Source organism: Xiphophorus hellerii, chromosome 20 (assembly GCF_003331165.1).
Source record: "Xiphophorus hellerii strain 12219 chromosome 20, Xiphophorus_hellerii-4.1, whole genome shotgun sequence".
In the NCBI taxonomy this organism is placed as follows: domain Eukaryota; kingdom Metazoa; phylum Chordata; class Actinopteri; order Cyprinodontiformes; family Poeciliidae; genus Xiphophorus; species Xiphophorus hellerii.
In genome coordinates, this window is record NC_045691.1 from 459,861 (window position 1) to 475,065 (window position 15,205).

The 15,205-nt window shown below is 37.3% G+C and overlaps 1 protein-coding gene across 1 annotated transcript; it reads left to right on the top strand.

Annotated features, from left to right (window-relative positions):
* Positions 1-637: 637 nt before the first annotated feature.
* Positions 638-14,654, top strand: abca4a (ATP-binding cassette, sub-family A (ABC1), member 4a). The gene is made up of 8 exons (XM_032549347.1): positions 638-746; positions 1,166-1,307; positions 1,396-1,535; positions 4,915-5,033; positions 5,795-5,992; positions 13,184-13,270; positions 13,376-13,571; positions 14,578-14,654. The coding sequence occupies exons 1-8, from the start codon at positions 638-640 to the stop codon at positions 14,652-14,654; spliced, it is 1,068 nt and encodes a 355-aa protein (XP_032405238.1).
* The last annotated feature ends 551 nt before the right edge of the window (positions 14,655-15,205 follow it).

The window sequence follows — 15,205 nt, forward strand, 5'->3', positions numbered from 1 at the left end:
TTACTGGCAGAAATGGCTCTCTCAATCTTGTGCTTGGAGTAATAGTTGGAGTAAACCGGGGAATGCTGATGTAGAGTCATGTACTGAGCTGAAACTTCAACATTTTGTTGTAAATATGTATAGCAGTAATATCTGTTACACAATATAATGTTGTGAAAAGGTCAAAAGGTGATATTATTTTCTGTTTTTGCTATTGCTGTATCTTGAGTGTGCATAAAAACGATGAAAACAAATAAATGAAATACCGTGACTGTCTTGAGCATTTCTGTCTAACAGAAAGAATATATCAATTTAAGAAGAAAAATGTCTGTGCACAAATTTACCAAAAATAGATTTTCCATGACAGATCTGTTTCTTTGTTTGCTACGTACTTACATTAACAAGTTGCCATGTTTTTTCTTTAGCTTTACTTCAACAGGTAAATGACCAGATTTTCCAAAATAAACTTTAAGGTTTTCATTTACAGTGTGGCTTAATTTTCTTTTGACCTTTCTAAAAGAGTCAATGCACACTGAGATTTTTTATCGTTTGCTTTGTGGAGATTCAGTATTGACTGATGAGAACACAATGGAAATTACTTCAGCTGGCATGACTTTTAAAGAAGCATTTTTTTATGCAAAGCATTTTAATGAAATAAATGTCTGTGTTGCAGGTGCGGCTGGTTGTGGAGCTGCTCTGGCCTCTGTTTCTCTTCTTCATACTGGTGGGGGTGAGGTCTACCACTAAGCCAATTCACAAAGGTCAATGTAAGTACAATAGGTTTATCCTGCATATAAAATAGTCAGGCATTTTTGTTTCTTTGAACATTTGTTCTCTAATGAGTGAGATTGTAATTGAAGCTACTTTTTGCTGAGGGAAACATGTCATAAATACATAAATATAAACACTTACTTTCACAGCTCAAACTACAGTACTAGTCCAAAACAAATTGGATGAGAAGTTAAAAAAAATCATCTTTATATGAATGGGTGATAGAAATATAATCGAAGCTCACACATGCAATTCACCAAGTGAAGTCACATGCTGTCAACATCTGGATAGTATGACCAGAGTTGATGAAACATTTTAAAATCAGGAGATCTCATTTAATCGCTAATCGTTACCCTTCAGTAAGACATGGTCAAAGGACATGTGTTCATCTCTTTTTATTTTTTTTCCTGTTCAGGCCACTACCCAAACAAAGCCATGCCATCTGCTGGTGTACTGCCCTGGCTTCAAGGAATAATATGTAACATCGACAATCCATGTTTGGACCACCCAACGCCAGGAGAGACACCAGGCCAAGTGAATAACTTCAACAACTCCATGTATGCTTTGGGATTACATTCATTACAGTATTAGTGTGGCTTTTTAATTCAACAATTTGAGATCTCCTATGTCTTTTCAATTTGCTAGAATTGCAGGGATGTTGATTGAGCTGCAGTCTGTGCTGGCAGACAGGTCTGTTCTCAGTAAGACGCAGTTGCTGGCAGATGATGTTGACCAGTGGACTTCAGTACTGTCTAAAGCGGAACCTGGAAAAGGGAATCTGACTGGTAAGCATTGGCGACTGGCCAACAGAGGGCGCAAGGGCGTTGCCCCACCACTGACAACTCTCCACATTAGCTCGAATAAAATATAAAATAATTACCAATAATAAAATAAAATATTTTTAAATATACGTATGTATAATTGTAGTTGTGTCAGATAAATATTTTATAGTTTATGATGAGTAAAATTGTTTCGTTCATCCATGTTCTCCAATTGTTTACGTATTTCCGCCCCAGTGCGCAAAAACATTTGCCCCTCTCGTTAAAAGTTGTACACGCGTAGTAGCTCCTCTTCAATACAAGAGAGACAGGCGCACCTCTCCTACGCCCAGAGCTGAATGCAGCTTGATTTGCATATCACCACCCTCCAGTCATGGGTGCGAAGTCGGGGCTGACGTCACATCCGTCAGTCATAACGTTCGTCTGATTGGCTGTCGAACCGCGGAAATTGAGACGATGGCCAGAAATGCGAAAAGAAGCAAGAGAAAATAATAATAATAATAATAATAATAATAGTAATAATAATAATAATAATAATAATAATAATAATAATAGTAATCATCCAATTAAGTCGCTTAAAACAGGAGAAGCTAGAGGTGAAAGAGCTCGGACCTGATCAGCCGAACATCACAACAAGCCTCGGCTAACTGCATGTAGCGAGGCTAATGCTTTATTCTGCTTCCCCTGCCTCAGTTTTGAGACATCGGTATCTGACCCAGCATGGATCAACACAGTTACGACTGACGGGGTGAGATAGAAGTTACATGTGTAGTGTAGATCTTTAAAATGTTTTTAAGCGTAGAAGAGGCCCTATATAATAAAATAGTCTTCATTTTATAGTTCATATGTGAATTTGCATGTTGCTATTAAATGTATCGCCTCAGTGCATTGGGCATTGGGATTGAAGAAGAATCTTTTCAAAACCGTCCCTGACTTAAACCACAATTTACTTCCCTCAAAGATAGAAGGGCTAAATGTATGTACAAAAAGTAGAACACCACATGGCAGTATAATGTTACGTTATAATGTTACGTTTGTTGTTTTCATTCATGTAAATACACTTGTGTGATACCTCAGTATATGTTTTGATTTGATGAATGGCCATTTTTAGACTAATCCCCACAACTGCTAAACATGATAGGAATGCACAGTTTCAGTGGTTTGGGGTGTTGTTTAATTCTACTAATTTACTATAAATAAATGGTAACTTTCTAATTTTAAAAATATTATTCATCTTATAGCTAGCCTATCTCTGATATTTGGAGGAGAGCAGGTCCTGTGGGTGATGTCAAATTTGGTGTACTCATAATCACACAACAGTGGCACCATGGAAAACAAAAAATATTAAAGAAAGCCAAAATAGCCCTGTCATGGCTTTTATTGAACTACACTCAATCAAGGAAAGTATCCCCTTCACCTGGATGACAAGTTGGAGGATTTGTTAGTCCTCTTTATCCCTTAAAAACAATGGTGTGTGATTATTTATGATGCAATTTGCTATGCAGACTGACAGATCGTTTGTCTTGATAAGCTGCTGTTTTGCATTAGGCTCATTTAGTCTAATGATATTCAGATTTTCATACTGCACCTAATTTGCAAAAAGCCAATAGAGGTAGGGAGGAAGGGAGGGCTGTGCTGCTCAACAAGCGGCCTGTTGGCCATTTGCATTTTGGGGTCGGCGGTTTGTAATATACAAGATTAAATCCATCAAAGATCTAAGCCTGGACATAATTAATGGCACTTGCTGTCTGAGGCGAGAGCACAAAAGATCATTAAGAAGGAAAGGGAATGAAGTGCTATCAAAAAGGCTAAAATGGCAAAGGTGATTGTGTCGTCTGCTCTTTTTTGTTTTGTTTTGACCATGGACTGATTAAGAAGACCCAGGTGGTCATTTGTGCAAAGCATGTTCCGTTTCCTGGCCATCTAAACCTCCTGCAGTCATGAAGAGCATAATAATTGTCATCAGTAGAATTCAGAAGGTGAAAGCTGCGTTTCCAGTTATGTAATTAATTCTAGTCATTCCCACAATACATCTGTCAGAACTGGACCTTTCCCACCCAATCCAGATAATTGACTGTGGTACCCATATTACAATTACAAAAGCTGTAATTGAATTACTTTATGTGGTTCCTTCATCATCAGCTGCAGCACAAGTTGGACCCCCAGGAAGCAGAAAATACGTACAAAAAAGAAAATAGCACGGGGTGTAGGCATGCAGGAATGGGAACCCCTGCTGTGCGGCATCATTGTTTCTTTCAGCGATGAAGTGTAACAATAAGGCGATTTTTGGAAACTGCCTCGACTTTTTGGCACCTAATCAACAGAGAACACTTTGGTAAATGCGTAGCATAAAATTGTCTTCTCGTTCATTCTCATTCAGCTGAGGTGTTCATCCCTCTTGCAAGGGATTTAACTGTAATGAAGAAAGCTTTTTTTTTTTTCTTAAGAAAAGAAAATAGAATAGAATTTGTGTTTCTTTGGCCATTTATTCTGGACCAGTATCCTGTTGAAAGATCCCGTGACGACCTCCTTTTGAGTTTCTTACTGGCCAACAGATATCAATTTAATTTGTCAATATACTGTTGAAGCTTCCTGTAGACGAAAACAGGCCCACAGCATCACAGATCTTTGCTATGCTTCAAAGCGTGCATAAAGTGATTTTCCACATAAACATCATTTGTGTGACATCATAATAACTTGGAATATGCATTGCCGAAAGCTTAAACTCATCTTTGCCAAAACATGTTTGCATTTAAATCCTCAGTAGAGCTTATGTAAACATAGAACAGAAAGTAGTTTAGCACTTTTCAGAAACAACCTGCATGTGAATAGTGTCCAAGGGGTTTTTAAAAACACTTGGTGACCAGAAGACGATGCAATGAATATACTCAATTTAGAAGCTGTTTTTCTTCATGTGTTCCCTCTTTCAGGAACCAGCCCCTTCATTGAAAGGCAAATAATTCACCATTTTAAAATATAAAAAAGTGATTTTGCTTTTGGTGTTTCACCTTCAGCTTTAAAAGCTGCACACTGCATGTTTCAAAATAATATCAAATTTTGTAGTCTTTATTTACCATTGCATTTAAGATAACATCATCGGTATGTAGAGTTGGGATATTGGGTATTCATTGTGACACATGTCATGAGCCTACAGATTAGTTCATTTGTGTTTTCGTTAAGAGGACGCAATCAAAGCTCAGAAGGATAAGCAGAGAGTTGTAAGTATGCTTGTGACCAAGAGTTGAAAAATAGTTTTTGTTTAAGACAAAACATCATATATGCTTTTTTTTCTCGAGTTCAGTTGCATTCCTGTACTGCATGTATAACTATGGCTATACAAAGTGTATCCATAAAACACTGTTTCTCTATATTTCTTTTTAATTAGTGATCCTAAGAAGTATTCTACAAGACAATGAAACCTTCAGCACCCATCTGACAGAGGGTTTGTCAGTTCCACCAGATGTAGTTCAAAGCCTCATGGATGCGAAGATTCAGCTTCTTTCAGTAAGTAGTCCTCTGCCAAGAAAACAGTAAAATTATATTCCCTGGGGTACCCATTGCTTTCATGGTGAGTGTGACCAAAGCAAATTAAAAATGATTATACTTTTTCAAACAGCAAAATGTGCCAAAAAATAACATTTCACAGTCTGTCCTACAAGACAAGCCTCTGTTTTGACACTCAAAGTGCTCTCCGAAGCTAATTTAACAAAGTGCAGCTTCAATTTGCTAAAGGGAAACAAGTTTATCCAAATGTCTCTTGCCTAATTTTTAAATGTGCTTTAAATGTTATCAGATAAACTGGAAATAATAATAAGAATTAAAAAAAAAAAAACTTTTATTGAGAAGAAATGTTAAATTCATAGAACAATGACTAAAACATTGCAGGCTATTTGATGGCCAGAGAGTCTGGACATGTGAAAACTAGCAATATTGTATAAAATGGGTGAGAGGGAATTTTGAGCAGCCAGTCCATGTGCAAGTTAAGAGCATAGAAACTTCTTGTCAGGGTTGTAATAAAAAAAATATTTTTCCTGCATATTGTTTTTATCCATTCATAATAATAGGAAAATGTATTTCTTTTTAAAATTACCCAGAAAGCTACAAAGACTTGCTTTGATACATTTCAGTACGTATTTTTGCTACAGAGTTACCACTAAATGGGAGAATAAACGCCTCCTGTTACCCAAAAGGTTATGAATAGATGCACCATTCCCTCGTGTGTCAACGGTTTGCCAGTGTTGTTGTTTTTTTTGTTTTTTTCTCAGACGACGGGCATCCCAAGGCCTGACAATGTGAGGAGCATCTTGTGTAAGGGGACAGATCTGGATGACTATGTCCAATTTAGCAGCCAAGCTCAGAGGGAGGCTTTTCAAAATGTCAGCTGCTCCCTCGGTGAACAGCAGCTGATTAAAACCCAGCAAGTCCTTCTACAAAACGTGGACGTGAGGAAAGTGCTTTCAGAGGTAAGTCTCTTCCTCACCAACCTCCACTGAACCAACATATTTCAAAACTTGCCTAACAAACTTTGCTTAGCAAGTTTTGAATACCTTGGTAAAATTAAAAGGAATCTTGAATGATAATAATATTCGTCAAGGGCTTCACACTGATTGGATGTAATAAAACTGGTCATCTTAATGAAAAAAAAAATCCTACTTCGACCTCTGCAACACTGTCTGTTTGGATTAATCAAGGCTGTATTAAAAATAAGAATTTAACGAGAACTGAACTTTTCACAGCTTTCCAAGATGATTTTAAGGAGTGGCAATTTTAATAGCTCTAATATATTTTAAGCCTCCTTTTTATAAGACTCAAAAAAAACTATTTTGGATTTTTTAATGGAATTGGAATTAAAAGTTAACACAATATTTACTGGAGATGCCACAGATTGTGGATTCGCTCTAAGAATTATAATTTAGCAATATATAAGAACAGCATTTAAAACCTGTAGCATCCAGTCAGCCCAAACTCCATAAATCATATAAGATGAAAGTTTGGAGGAATCATCATTGATGAGAAAGGATTTACCGAAATACTGTTGCTGTAGTGCAACACTAGGTTGTCTAATTATTTAAAATGTTTTTACACAATCATATTTAAAAATAAAATGCATATCTACATTGACCGTTTTCAAGGGGTTATACTCCATCATTCCGATCACTGGTTATACCTGCATATTGACAAACAGCCAACCTCTAGTTAGTTTTAAGTTTAAAATTCTTTAAGTTGTAAACTTAAATCATAGCTATCCATATTTTACATGTGGAGTTGACCTATAGAAGTTATGTTCGATCATTGTTTCTTTTATGAACAATGATCATAAAGATCATTGTTTTATGTTTTCTGGCTTATTTTGCACCAGGAAAGACTAAAACTGAATTAGTTTATGTTCATGGCTCCTCGCTTAAAAAAATTGGAGCAAATTTTTTGTATGACAGAAAAGTGCTCTAAAAAAGTTAAATGTATGTAGATTTTGACTATCATTTGATACATTGGTTAAAGACTGTCATCATTTTTTACCAGAGCGCTGACGTCTTTATTTGCATTTGGTTGATTCTCTCCTCGTGTTTTGGTCAGATAAACAGTAAAGATTGGCTTTTCTTCACCTCTTCCCAATTTTGCTGTCAGAAAGCATCACAGAATTGTGACTGACTGCGTGTGGCCCATTAAACATCTTTTTTTTATAGCGCCTGCTTTAAAAGCACTTGTTGGTGCTTGAATTGGATAAACTAATCATATTTAGGCCCAATCAACAGACAAAACCTCAAATTAAAGACATCTGTGTTGTTACATTCGCTGTACTTTCACATATTGCGGTCAGAGACAAAAGAACTGACTAAAAGGTCTTTTCCTAATTTGCTAATTTAGTTTGTTGCTTCTGGTCTCTGTTTGCAAAGCTCATTACAGTGTTTTGCAAAATTATTCATACTCTAACATAATTAGATGCTGCAAGGTTACAAGCTAAAAGTTTGTAATTTATGTTTTTATCAGAGACCACAATATAGTACATAACTTTAAAGTGGACAGAAAATGGCACATGACTCTTAAAATACCTTACAAATTAAAATGCATCTGACTTTGACCCTCTGTTATCCTTTACTCCCTAATAAAAATGAGTACTGAGGGAGGTTGGGGACTGGAATCAGACTGAGTCATATTCACTACCAAGACAGTTGGTTGGCCTACAGGAAGCTTTTGGAAAACCGGTTAAGTGACTCAGGAAGGGAAAAGATTGTTGAGTGGTTGAAGGGGGAACTGTGGTCCTGAACTAAGAATATTGTCGAAGGGAATTGAAGTATCTCCTCAATCAGGTCATCGTGTGTTCTGTGGAGAAGGAGAAGACTTATCAAAATGCGATTTTATCACTATTGCAGAGGTGCCAAGGTGGTTAAAAAGCTCCCCAGTTAGCCAGTTGGCACAGAGGAGTAAGATTTGGCTTGAGACGCTTGAGAGCCTCTGTACACTGTAGGGCTGTCATGGTTGACGCGTCTTTTCAGTGTCACGTGGAGAACTGGGACATCACTGGTAGGGTGACATTCTGGGCTGATAATCCTAATTTTTAAGCAGCAGGACCAAAGTGTATGTTGGAGAGGAAGATCTTACTGACGATTTTAACCTTGGACTAAAGGAGAGTCCCAAGGTTTTGTTCTGGCCGTGAAAAAACAGTGGACAAGGTTCATACCACTGCTGAGCAAACACATTCAGAGTTTTTGTATTTTACAATTTCTTTTGAAATAGATAAGATACAAAACTTTATTGTCCATATAAAAGGAATTTTTTTTTACATAATGTGTCAGATGCCTCCCATAAGAACATCAATCATAACACAACATCATAAAACATTTCCACATATTGCATAACAGAAAGCTAAAATGTGATCTGCACTGGTGAGTTCATTTATTCCTCCTCTGGTTAGGAGTTTGATAGAAAACGGCACAAAAGAGTTTTTTTACTTGTTCGTTCTGCCCCAAGGCATCATGAACCGCTTCCTGGATGGAAAAAGGTCAAACTCACTGCTCAACACATGAGGACATTCTCATCACATTCTGTTCAACGCCAGGTGTAATGTACCATAAACAGACTAACTATGTTAGATGACACACATTTTGGACATCAGTAATTCATTTTGAACCAATTTTCATATTTATCAATGTATTAGTCATTGAATTTTCCATCACTACGGATTGGAAAAGATTTGCAGCTGTAACTGCAGCAAAAGGTCCCTTTAAAAACTGTTGGAATAGGGAGTCTTTTGTAAAAGAAAATATTAAATTGAGTCATTTTTATTCCATTTCAGTTATGTGCCACATTGTGTTGCTCATTTACATAAAACTCTCGTAAAATACATTGAACTTTGTTGTGATTTTAAGGGCATTTTGTCGAGTGCAGCGTTGATAATGAAACTTCTCTGAATCATATTCTGTCTGATTAATGTAAAAAAATCTCTGAATAGAAAAATATTAAGAATTGTCACTGAATACTCTAAGCTAAGCATTGCAAGCAAAAACCCATCTGTACCATAACACTGTAGTAGTAGTGTTATAGGTGTTGATGTATATATGTTTTTTTCACCTGTGAACCTATTCAATATGCAGTTACATAATAATTACTCATTTAAGCAAATGTTTTCCTAATTTATTTTTAAAATCTGCCTCCTGTTCCTTTGGGGATAATGAAAGCCTGCACTTTTCTTTGACTTTATCTTTGAGAGAAAATATATGGGACAGAAAATCCAATAAATAAGTGATAAGGCAGGAAGTTCGTAGGAGAGAGCTTTTTGAACAATTTAAGCCCACAGGCGTTTTCAGACATAGAAAAAAGAGAGGCCCAGACAAGATATGGTGGAAAAGCTCTTCAGCGCCTCAAGCAGATAGATGGAAAAGAACATCAGTGCCTTCACACTTAAAGCTTGACATTGCTGAGTGATTGTGATAACAACAGCACAAAGAAATAGACAAAGGAAGGAGTCAGAGTCTATAAACTGATCTTGATGTAGATTTTACACCTTTGTGTGTGGAGGAAGTATAAATACGTTGTTCTGAACTATCAGAACATCCTGTTGTATACACAATATTTAAGATATTACATGAGATTGTGATGAGTTGCAATAGTGTTCAAATCCCTTGAATTTTTTCACATTTCACATTAAGTTGCAAAAACAAACATTAGTGCATTTTATTGAGATTTTTTGTGATACATGAACACAAAGTGGACAGATTGTGAGGCAGACGCCCATCTTTCAGTACTGCAATGGGAAAAAATGTTAGTGTCTGTAAGTACAAACGTGGTAGAGCCATAGCCTAAATCAGAGTTTCATAATCTTGGTCCTTAGGGCCCACTGTCCGGCATGCTTTAGGTGTGTCCCAGCTGCTGCACACCTGGCTTAAATGAATGGGTAATTAACAGGCTTCTGCAGCAACTGACCGCATGCTAACGAGGTAATGCAATCATTTGAATCAGGATTGCTGGAGAGGGAAAGCATCTAAAACATGCAGTACAGCGGGCCCTGAGGACCAGAGTTGGGGACAGACACTTGACAGATTTATATTAATACAAAATTCGAAAACCGTCTTATCATTTACCATCCACTTAACAATTATGCGGTACTCTGGGTTGGCCTATCATACAAAACGTTGATCAAACACAGTGAAGTTTGCAGTTGTATTGTGACGAAATCTGGTAAAATCTCAGGGGATATTTTTCTGAGGCACCGTATATCATCCTAATTCTTGCACTAAAACAAAAGCTTGTGAACAGTGAAGTTTACAACCAGAAAGCAATTCTGATTTGTGATGGTACTGACTTAATGTACCTCTTAATTGGACTCCTCGTCCACTGATCATTACCAGGTGATTTAGCGCTGTCTTCTTCAAAATTAGGAGACTCCAGTGAATTCCATTTTAATTTTCTTCTCTCATTAACAATGAAAGTAAATACCCCCTCTATTTAAAAAAAGTCAAGCTTTTATTTGAACAGTGTGTACAAAGTGGTTTATTTATTTTTTTCTCCTAAAAATGGTTTCTCATAAATCTCCTTTGTATATTACCCAGACATGACGTCTATGCTCAACTTTCTTGACCATTGTTCTTTATGCATCCGTATGCTTTGGGAGTTAAACCACCAAAGACGAAGCAAACACTCTTAATAAAGGCTACCGCTGACACTTGATGCATGAATCTGATGGTGGTTAAAAGGGCGTGCCATTTATTTCCCCTGATCGCATTCATATTGTAGGCTTTCAGAATGTCACAGGAACGCTAAGTAGTTCTAATGCCAATCTAATACAATCGTGTTTGAACACCGCTGAGACAAAGGTTATAATTACATCAATTTATGAGTGAACATGAATTAGCCTTCATGTTGACTGTCATATTGTAGTAAAGATGCCACATAACCTTAAAAGCATGTTATTGTTGAGGATTGATTTTGTGATGAAAACTTTGCTACAGATCTTTAACATTGAGCACTGAAGATTTGTCTTCTTATCCTCCTCACTGGTGGTGGTAGCAACAAATACTTTCATTTGCCATTCTTGCCCAAATGGACCATACCTCTTTTTCTCCACCTGAGCATGTGCTCTTTCCCATTTTCAACAATAATTGACATATTGTTAGTCATTTTGAATCTATGCTGATATTAATAGCCAATATTTTTTTCCATCTTATTTCTGTTTGTGTTTCTGGAGGAGTAGGGATGGAGGTTGGTCTTGTGGTATTTGTTTGGAGACAGTGATCGTGATGCAGTTCAGGATTAGGGGGTGTTTAACTGAAGCAGAGAGACAGCCGTTTTTAGCGTGTCCAAAGGATAGGGAAACACATCAAATATATATTTATAATATCTGTTATCAGCCATAACAGCGATATTAATATCTGATGACAATATCTGCCCACATTTTCAAATCGGTGCATCTGTAGGTAGTAACCCACCAAGACATTTAGATGCAATCTTATTACCCTCCGTGCACTTTGACATTTAATTTAGAGTAACAAAGAAAAGTGACTGAATAAAATAATTACTCTGAAATAAAAGAAGCTACTTTTATATAACTTTTATACAATCCAATTTGAAATGTTTCCAAATGTTGTTAAAAATCTGGTCAGTATATTATGCTACCTTTTAAGGTTGTGAATGAAATATAATAATGGTACTTTTACATAATTTAGGGGAATACACTAAACTACCTGTTATCTTGGTGGTTGTAACAATGCCGTGTTTCTAAAAAAGAAGAAATATGATGCTAGTTTTTGTTGTTATATACTAGTAAAGAAAACTGACAATGTTAAGCATGGCACATTAATAAACATCAAACTGCACATTATAATAATTGGGAAAAATATACAGCAGCTTAATTTTATGTTTTCTAAACACAATTAAAATACTAGACATACTGTTGCACAACTAGATTTTTCAAGGTTTTTGTGCCAGTGAAAATATTTTTTAATCAGGGAAGCATATTAGTGAGTCTGTTTGGCAGAAAATGAGTGTGACCCTGGAAATTTTAATTCAAAAGTTCAGATCGAGCTGGCCCTTCTCCGTCCCCTTAACATGACAAAGAACTGTAATGTTTTGAACTCCCATGGTAAAAGAAAAGAACAAGGGGATGGGAAAGGATGAGGGAACGGATGAAAGGTGGGGTTTTTTCCCCCTTTTTCTTATTCACATTACCACCACTTCAATGTAATTGTACTACAGAAGGTAGTACAATTTATAAAGAGAGGATAGTTTTTTTTCCATTTTCTTTTTTTTAAATACAAATTTGTCTTGTGCATTTCTGTTCAGCACCCCTTTTAATCTTCTGTTCGACCTCATTTCACAATAAATACATCAGCAAGTCATTTGGGGTTTGTTTCTGCTTGCTTGCATGTCTACTGGTGAAATCTCTGGACATGACTGTGACGTTCCAACGACTAGCCAAACCATTCCATTTTAGCTCTGGTTTATTGTCCTGCTGGAAGGCGAAACTCTACCACTGTACAGTTTCAAGTTAGCAGCCTCACACAGCATTAATTCCAGAATTGCGCTGTATTCAGCTCCATCCAGCTAATAGCCTTCTTGTTGCAAATTTTCCTTCATGTACTATGGAACTCTGTGACTCCTCTATAACTACTACAAGACTCTTAGCTGCTTTTCTGAAAAATACTTGCCTTACATGTCCTGTGAGTTGGGGTGAACATCTATGTGTTGGTAGGCTTGCAGTCAAATATCCATTACTTCTAACCTAACCCTACTTTAAGCTTTTCCACAGCACTGTTCTTTAGTCTTCATGATGTTTGTTCTCTAAGGTTCTCTAATAAACCTCTCAGGTCTTCACAGAACAAGCACATTTACAGAGATTAAATTACACACAGGTCCACACTGTATGCTAATTAGATAACTTTTGAAAATAAAAGGTTGGTGTGGACTGAATGCAAATGTAGGGTACTTTTTTTCTCCACAATAAAATCCCTCTTTGTGTTGGTCCATATAAAATCCCCCCAAAAATACAATAAAAGCTTTTTGTGGTTACATTGACAAAGTGTGAACATCTGCAAGTAAAATGTACTTTTTCCTGGCACTGTACAGTTTGGCCAAGTGACATGACTTCTGTAATGTTGCTGATAATTTTACTGTCAATATTTGCATTGTGGCTAATTTCTCTGTTTCAATTATTCCTCAAGATTCCTTCAGCTGCGGACCTGAATCCAGTGGACACAGAGGCACTAATGAGAAAAACCAGTGCAGATGCACTGCCATTGATCGAGAATGTTAGTGTTAATTATCCTCACTCTAAATAAGAATCTAAATATCCTCTAGATGATAGGAATGTTATGTAGAAATAGTTTTTCTCCTTCTCTTTTTTCCTCAACCAGGCGGTCAGGCTGCGGAACTCCATGAACTTTAAGGCAACAGAGTCCCTGGATTTCCGGGAGGACATGTTTGGAAGCGTCAACATGCTGCTCTGTGGGAAGCAGCCTAACTACAACTTCACCAAGATGACCTTCGGTTTTCCTTCACCTACACAGATGGCTAACAATATGTCAACTTCCAGCATGGGCAACAGTTCCGGTAGGTGCCGTAGGGATGTAATTTCTTTGCGACATGCGGTCGCACAGATCCTGTTTTCCAGCTGTAGGTCTGCACTAAATTTGATAGCATCCAGCAAAAGTAGGGGGAAAAAACAGAAACCTGTGATGCTTAATGCGGGATGTCACAGGGATTGATTTGTGGTAATTTTACTGCCCCACATTGCTTTTCATTGTGCTGCATTCTGAAAGTAGGAAATTGCTGGGAATTACACAGGATTATCATGGGTGGCAGAATATCCCTGAGTGTTCATAAAGCCTCCGTTTTATCTTTTTTGTATGAGAATCTGAGGCAATTTTGGTTGAAAATTGTTGAAAAAAATCCGAATTTAATTATGCCGTACACCAGAAATGGACAATTTATCATGTTAGGGGAGCTGTTGAAGAGACAAACACTCAAAGTAATTATATTTCACCAATTACACAGTTCAGACAGATTGGAGGAAACCTCATGCATTTCCTGTTTGCTGGTGGGGAAGAGAAGATAAATTAGCAGAGCATGGTCGTGCAGTGCTGCCAGCTGTGCAGGTTGCACAGGATGCGGCCACTTACGCACATCCAGAAGCAGGCACCTGTGACACAGTTGGCCCTTGTGCTGGAGCTCGGAAACCGGGCTTGATTAGCGATGCATCCTTGCAGGTTGAGTCTGCAGCCGGCATTTGCCTTAACCAATCAAATCAGCTCTTTTCATTCCATTTAAAAGCTGTTTGGTCTCTGAACCGACATAATGATGTTTCGTTAATGCAAAGAAAATTCCACATCAGATTCACCCAAGTGGGAGTGAATGTTTGGATGGACCAGAACCACATGGTGCACATACGTATATAGCATGCTAAAATTGGACACCTGGCTTTCAAAACTTCCCACAGAGGACAGATGATCCACAAATAGTCTTGATGAAGATTTGAGTCTGAATTAGAATTTTGTGGTATTTAGAAACTACAATGCTACCATGGCAGCCATGTTCTTTAACTAATTGGTAATTATAGTGCTGGGTCCAACTGTTATCGGGATTTCTGTGAAGATGGCTGAGTTCGCCTACAAGTGGTTCCCTGGACAGTTTTGATTTTTGTTTAAAGAGGGTCTGGTGGTTTGGTGTGACCTTTCAATCATTGCTGCCTGAAAAAGGTGAGTTTTCATTTGTGAGTGAAACTAGTGGCTGGTTAGAAGGATGACGGTTCCAAAGCAGATTTATGGCACTTTAAACATTGACAGTCTTGAATATTTCATGATATTTACAATGCCACCACTTTTCCATGACATGTTTATTTACTTTCATTAACATAATGTACCACATTGCCCTCAGATGTCCAGGAATAGTGCTGTTATACAGAAATTGGCCAGAAGGGTGTTTTGCTTGGCCACAAACTGTACAATTAAAAAACTTTTGTAATAAAAAACATACATTTTCAACACACAATTTCATAAAATTAGGTTTTAATAAAGTGAGGCAAGAAAAGCTATTGGTTCAGCTTGGCGAACAGTCGGATCACTGATGTCAGAGGGGTTGTTTGGACTGACGCTATACTGGGGCTTTTCCCCTGAGAAATTTAAATCAAATGGAAGAATCATTTTGACCAGCCAGAATGATGGGCGTCGTGATGGATGCTAGCATGA